This window comes from Eimeria acervulina, genomic scaffold, assembly GCF_000499425.1.
Source record: "Eimeria acervulina Houghton genomic scaffold, Eah_scaff1145, whole genome shotgun sequence".
Lineage (NCBI taxonomy): Eukaryota > Apicomplexa > Conoidasida > Eucoccidiorida > Eimeriidae > Eimeria > Eimeria acervulina.
This window is the reverse complement of record NW_013549397.1, coordinates 1-5,000: the sequence shown is the minus strand read 5'-3', so window position 1 is coordinate 5,000 and position 5,000 is coordinate 1. Positions and strand designations below refer to the sequence as shown.

Here is a 5,000-nt window from a genome sequence, read left to right as displayed (position 1 = left end):
ACAGCAGCAGCAGCAACAGCAACAGCAGCAAGTCAGTCTCCTCATCTCTTACTTTTCCCTCTCCCGCTGTTGCTGCTGCAGCTCCTATGCCGGTGATGCTGCTGCTGCTGCTGCTGTTTGTAGGATTGCTGCTGCTGCTGCTGCTGCCTCTCTTTGTGTGCTGCAGACGGAAGTGCCCTGGGTAGGCGAGCGAAAGCACTCAGAAACAGCAGCAGCAGCAGCTGCTGCTGCAGCTACAGTCGCTGCAGCAGCAGAAGCAGCAGCAGCTTCAGCTCCAGCCGATGCAGGAGGAGCAGCAGCACCACCATCAGCAGCAAGATTCGTTGCAGCAGCAGCAGCAGAAGTACAACAAAAGCTCTAGTGGCTGCAGCAGCACCAGCAGCAGCAGCAGATGGGGTGGCTGTTTGTGTTGCAGGTATCTCCGGACGGGGAGCATAAATGTATTAACAAAGGCTGCAGCAAAAACTACAAACCAGAGGACAACAACGACACTGCATGCAGGTCTGCTGCTGCTGCTGTTGCTGCTGCTGCAGCGCGTGCTGCTCCTCTTCGCTACTGCTGCTCCGTGCTGCATCTCTTGGAGCTGTAAAAGCAGTTAGGACCTTTCTTTTTGCTGCTGCAGTTTCTGCTGCTGCTGCTTCTGCTGCTGCAACTGCAATTTCTGCTGCTGCTGCTGCAACTTCTGCTGCTGCTGCTGCTGCTGCTGCTGCAGCTATCACCCTGGGGCCCCTACTTTTCGCGATGGTTGCAAGAGCTGGAGTTGCTGCGGGGGTCGCGCGTATGACTGGGATGAATTCCTTAAACTGCCAACTTGCAAAACTGGTGCGAGGGTTTAGGGTTTAGGGTTTAGGGTTTAGGGCTTGAGGGTTTAGGGTTTAGGGCTTGGGGGTTTAGGGTTAGGATTTAAAGGTTCAGGGTTTAGGGTTTAGGGTTTGGGGATTTAGGGTTTGAGGGCTGGGGGTTGAGACGGGGTAGGGTTTGGAGTTCAGGGGTTACTACGGCATAGACCTCAGGGCTTGGTGGGGTTTAGGGTTTAGGGTTTAGGGTTTAGGGTTTAGAGTTTAGGGTTTAGGGTTTGGCTGTTGTGTCCTGTGCAGGCCCGCATGCTCCCAAGATGGTTGCTCCCCAGTGAAGGCAGCATCTGAGCAGCAGATGCTGCTGCTGCTGCTGCATCGGCAGCAGCAGCAGCAGCAGCAGCAGCAGCAGGAGCAGGAGCTGTCGCTGCAGCAGCACTCGTTCCCTGCTGCTGCTGCAGCAATGATTTTGAAGTAGCAGCAGCTGTAGCAACACCGATAAGAGCAGCAGCAGGTTCTGCTGCAGTACCGTTAGAGGCAGCAGCATTTGCTGCAGCAGCAGCTGCAGGAGCAGCAGAAAGGGCAGCAGCCCCTCTCGAGGCGGCAGCAGCTGCTGCTGCAGCAGCAGTTAAGGGAGTAGCGTTTACTGCAGCAGCAGCAGCAGCAGTTGCCAACACAAGCTTGAGCTGCACGACTTATTCTTTAAGATACTCTACTGCGCTACTCTGCTACATTTGTTGCTGCTGTTCCTGCTGCAGTTGCTGCTGCTGTTGCTGTTGTACCTGTTGCTGCTGCAGTTGTTGCTACCGCAGCTGCCGCTAGATTAGTTGTTGCTGCTGCGGCTGTTTCTGCTGCAGTCGTTGCTACTGCAGCTGCTGCGTTTGCTGCTGCTGCAGTTGTTGCTGCAGTTGTTGCTGCCGCTGCTGCGTCGGCCCTAAGGCAGCTGCACGTTCTCGTACTGTGAGTGACTATTAGGGTTTAGGGTTTAGGGTTTAGGGTTTCGGTGAGCTAAAAAAAAATTGCGTCGGCACCGGAGTTGAAATTCGCTCCGGGGGCAGAGACTGCATTCAGGTGTACAGACACCCGTTGCTGCTGCTGCTGCTGCTGCTGCTGCTGCTGCCGCTGCAGCAGCAGCAGCAGCTGTCGGCATGGCCGCGCAGCTGTCAAGTGCTGCAGTTGCTGCTGTTGCTGCTGCAGCCCTCAATTGTTTTTGCTGCAGGTGGTGCAGCCTTCTCTTCCTGCTGCTGCTGCTGCTCCTCAGGCTGCTGCAGTTGTTCCTGCTGCTGTTGCCGCTGCTCCTGCTGCTGCTGCTTCCGCTCACGCAGCTGCTCCTGTTGCTCCTGTGGTTCCTGCTCTTGCTGCTGCCCTTGCTGCTGCTGCCCTTGGTGCTGCTGTTGCTGCTTCTCTTGCTGCTGCTGCTGCTGCTTTTTGCTGCAGACGTCAGTCAACAACACAGCTGTGCTATGTGCCTCGAGTTGCACCTGCAGCAAATGCACAAACCCTAAACCCTAAACCCTAAACCCTCATCACCAAACCCTAAACCCTAATCACCAAACCGTAAACCCTAAAAACAACATCAAAACTCTAGTGTTAGGCTATTGTGTTTAAGCGGCGTAAGGGTGGATATTGCCCAAGGGTTTAGGGTTTAGGGTTTAGAGATTAGGGTTTAGGGTTTACAGTTGGGGTGGCATCACTAAAAGGTCTAAAGAAAGCGCTGCTGCTGCCCCGCAAAACCTCATGACTATGGCCAGCAGCTTTGCTGCAGCGCCGGTGGGAACGGCAGCAGCAGCAGCAGCAGCTGTTGCTGTTGCTGCTGCTGCTGCTGCTGCTGCTGCTGCTGTGCTGATGCTGCTCTGCTGCGGCCGCTGCTGCTCCTCTATCAGGACCAGTAGTGGTTGCTGCTGCAATTTCTCCTGCTGCATCTGCTGCTGCTGCATCTGCTGCTGCTGTATCTGCTGCTGCTGCATCTGCTGCTACAGGAGCAAAGATTCTGTGGGAGCGGGGCAGCTTCGTGCTGCAACGAGCGCAGCTGGTGCCAGCCGCAGCAGCAGCAGCAGCAGCAGCTGCAGCAGCATCAGCTTGAAGAACTCGGTTAAGCTCGCCGCAGCTAGGGAACCTCCTGGTGCTGCTGCTGCAGCTGCTGCTGAAGCTGCTGCTGCAGCTGCTGCTGCAGACGCCCTCTGTATCTTCACTTGTCAAGTAGTGGCGCTCTTGCAGGTGCAGCAGCGGCTGCTGCTGCTGCTGCTGCTGCCTGCTGCTTCCAGAGAACGCCGAAGACCTCAAGGGGAAGGCGCGATATATCCTGGGGCTGCCGCCACCCATTCCTGCTGCTGCTGCTGCTGCTGTTGCTGCTGCTGCTTCCGTTGCTGTTGCTGCTGCTGCTGCAGGAACCCATTCCCCCCCAGAGCCCCTCATAGAAGCATCAACAGTACGCGCTCCACGGCAGCAGCAGCAGCCACGCCAACTACGGGCATAGCTGCTGCTGCTGCTGCTGCTGCTGCTGCACCTGCTTCTGCTGCAGCTGCTGCTGCTGTGACGGTGGCTGGGCTGGCAACAGCAGCAGTAGCAAACACCAGAAGGGCTCCCTGAGGCAGCATAAAAACAACAAGGAGACAAACAGCCCTAAACCCTAAACCCTAAACCCTAAACCCTTGAACGCCTAAGCTGCTCGCCTCGCGGGCCAGCCCATAGGAGGCTGCTGCTGCTAGTGCTGCTGCTGCTGCTGCTGCTGCTGTTGCGGCAGGACTCGAAGGCAAGAACTGCAGCAGCAGCAGCAGCAGCAGCATTAGACAAAAGCTGTGCTCACCTTGCAGGGCATTTGCAGCTGTTAGTGATGGAGACACTGCTGCTGCTGCAGCAGCCTGATCGAGTATAGGGGGCTGCTGCTGCTGTTGCTGTTGCTGTTGCTGCTGCTGTTTCTGCTGCTGCTCTTCAACTGCAAGCGCATCCCCGCTGCTGCAGATTGTGCTGCAGCCTGCAGAGGGCAGATTTTCATCTGCTGCTGCTTTTTCTGCTGCTGCTGCTGCTGTTGCTGCTGGAGGTGGTGCTGCTGCTGTTGCTGCTGCTGCAGCATTTCTATCGGAATAGTCCTGCGGCATTTCCCGCTTCTGCAGATATGAATCTCCAGCAGCAGCAGCAGCAGCAGCAGGTTCTGCTGCTGCTGCAGAGGCTTCAGGTGCAGGTGCAGCAGCAGCAGCAGCAGCAGCTTTTGTGCTTCGGACGAGCATTAGAGGTGTGGGTGGAGTATCTGATGGGCCCCCATGAAGCAACCACTGCTGCTGCTGCTGCTGCTGTTGCTGCTGCTGCTGCAGCTGCAGACTGGCGTTGCAGGCATGACAGGATGTGGAGTGCTGTGTACAGTGCTGCTGCTCTTTCTGCGGCTGTCCTTGCTGCTGTTGCTGCTGCCCTTCCTGCTGCTGCTGCTGCCCTTGCTGCTGCCCTTGCTGCTGCTGCTGCTGCTGCTGCTGCTGTTTATGAGTTTGATATGTTTGCTGCTGCCCTATTCTTAGGTTCCAGTTAAGACATTTACTTAGAGAGTGTGCCCACTGCGTTTCGCTGCTGCTGCTGCTGCTGACAACAAGCGGTAGCGGTGCTGCAGCAATAAAGATCTCTACACTCATCCCTTTTAATAGCTGCTTCCTATGAATACCATCAACAGCAACACGTGCTGCTCCTCTGCTGCTGTGGGGTACATACACCCTAAGTATTGCGCTGTCCGGCAGAATTAAAGGCCGAAAAGAAAGAGAGTGAGGGCATATCGGCGTAAATAATATGCAGGGGACCTGCAGATAAACAATATAAATATATTTATATTCAATTCTATTTAATTATACTTCTTTTTATCTACTTATGCATGCATTTATATATATATATATACTTATTTATTTATTTATTTATATTTATATAGGCTAAGAGTGCGGGCAAATCGGTTTAAATAATATGCAGGGGACTTGTCCACAAGCAATATATTTATATTTATATTTATTTAAACTTATTCATATATATATGCATTTATATATATATATATTTATTTATTTATTTAATTCTGTTTATTTTTATCTATCTATGCATATATATATATAGGCAAAGAGAGGCAATTAGGTGTAAAGAATATGCAAGGATAAACATATAAATAAACAAATAAGTATATGTAAATATTATATATATATATATATGTTTATATATATATAAATATATATATATATA

The 5,000-nt window shown here is 52.9% G+C and overlaps 2 protein-coding genes across 2 annotated transcripts in view; one reads left to right on the top strand and one right to left on the bottom strand.

Annotated features, from left to right (window-relative positions):
• The window catches only part of EAH_00056230 (rar1, putative), a gene marked incomplete at both ends in the record, with an annotated part of 5,294 nt that extends 4,022 nt beyond the window's left edge, over nt 1-1,272 (top strand). The window contains 3 exons of the mRNA XM_013393819.1: nt 1-31; nt 186-415; nt 1,098-1,272. The exon at nt 1-31 is cut by the window's left edge and continues 175 nt beyond it. Of these exons, the coding sequence (XP_013249273.1) occupies nt 1-31; nt 186-415; nt 1,098-1,272 (436 nt within the window). The remainder of the gene's footprint in view (nt 32-185; nt 416-1,097) is intronic.
• A 685-nt stretch (nt 1,273-1,957) lies between these two features.
• EAH_00056220 (hypothetical protein, conserved) lies at nt 1,958-4,414 on the bottom strand (the record flags this gene model as incomplete). Its single annotated transcript, XM_013393818.1, has 3 exons — nt 1,958-2,275; nt 2,472-3,379; nt 3,601-4,414. 3 exons carry the CDS (start codon nt 4,412-4,414, stop codon nt 1,958-1,960), a joined length of 2,040 nt encoding a protein of 679 aa, XP_013249272.1.
• Nucleotides 4,415-5,000: the final 586 nt, after the last annotated feature.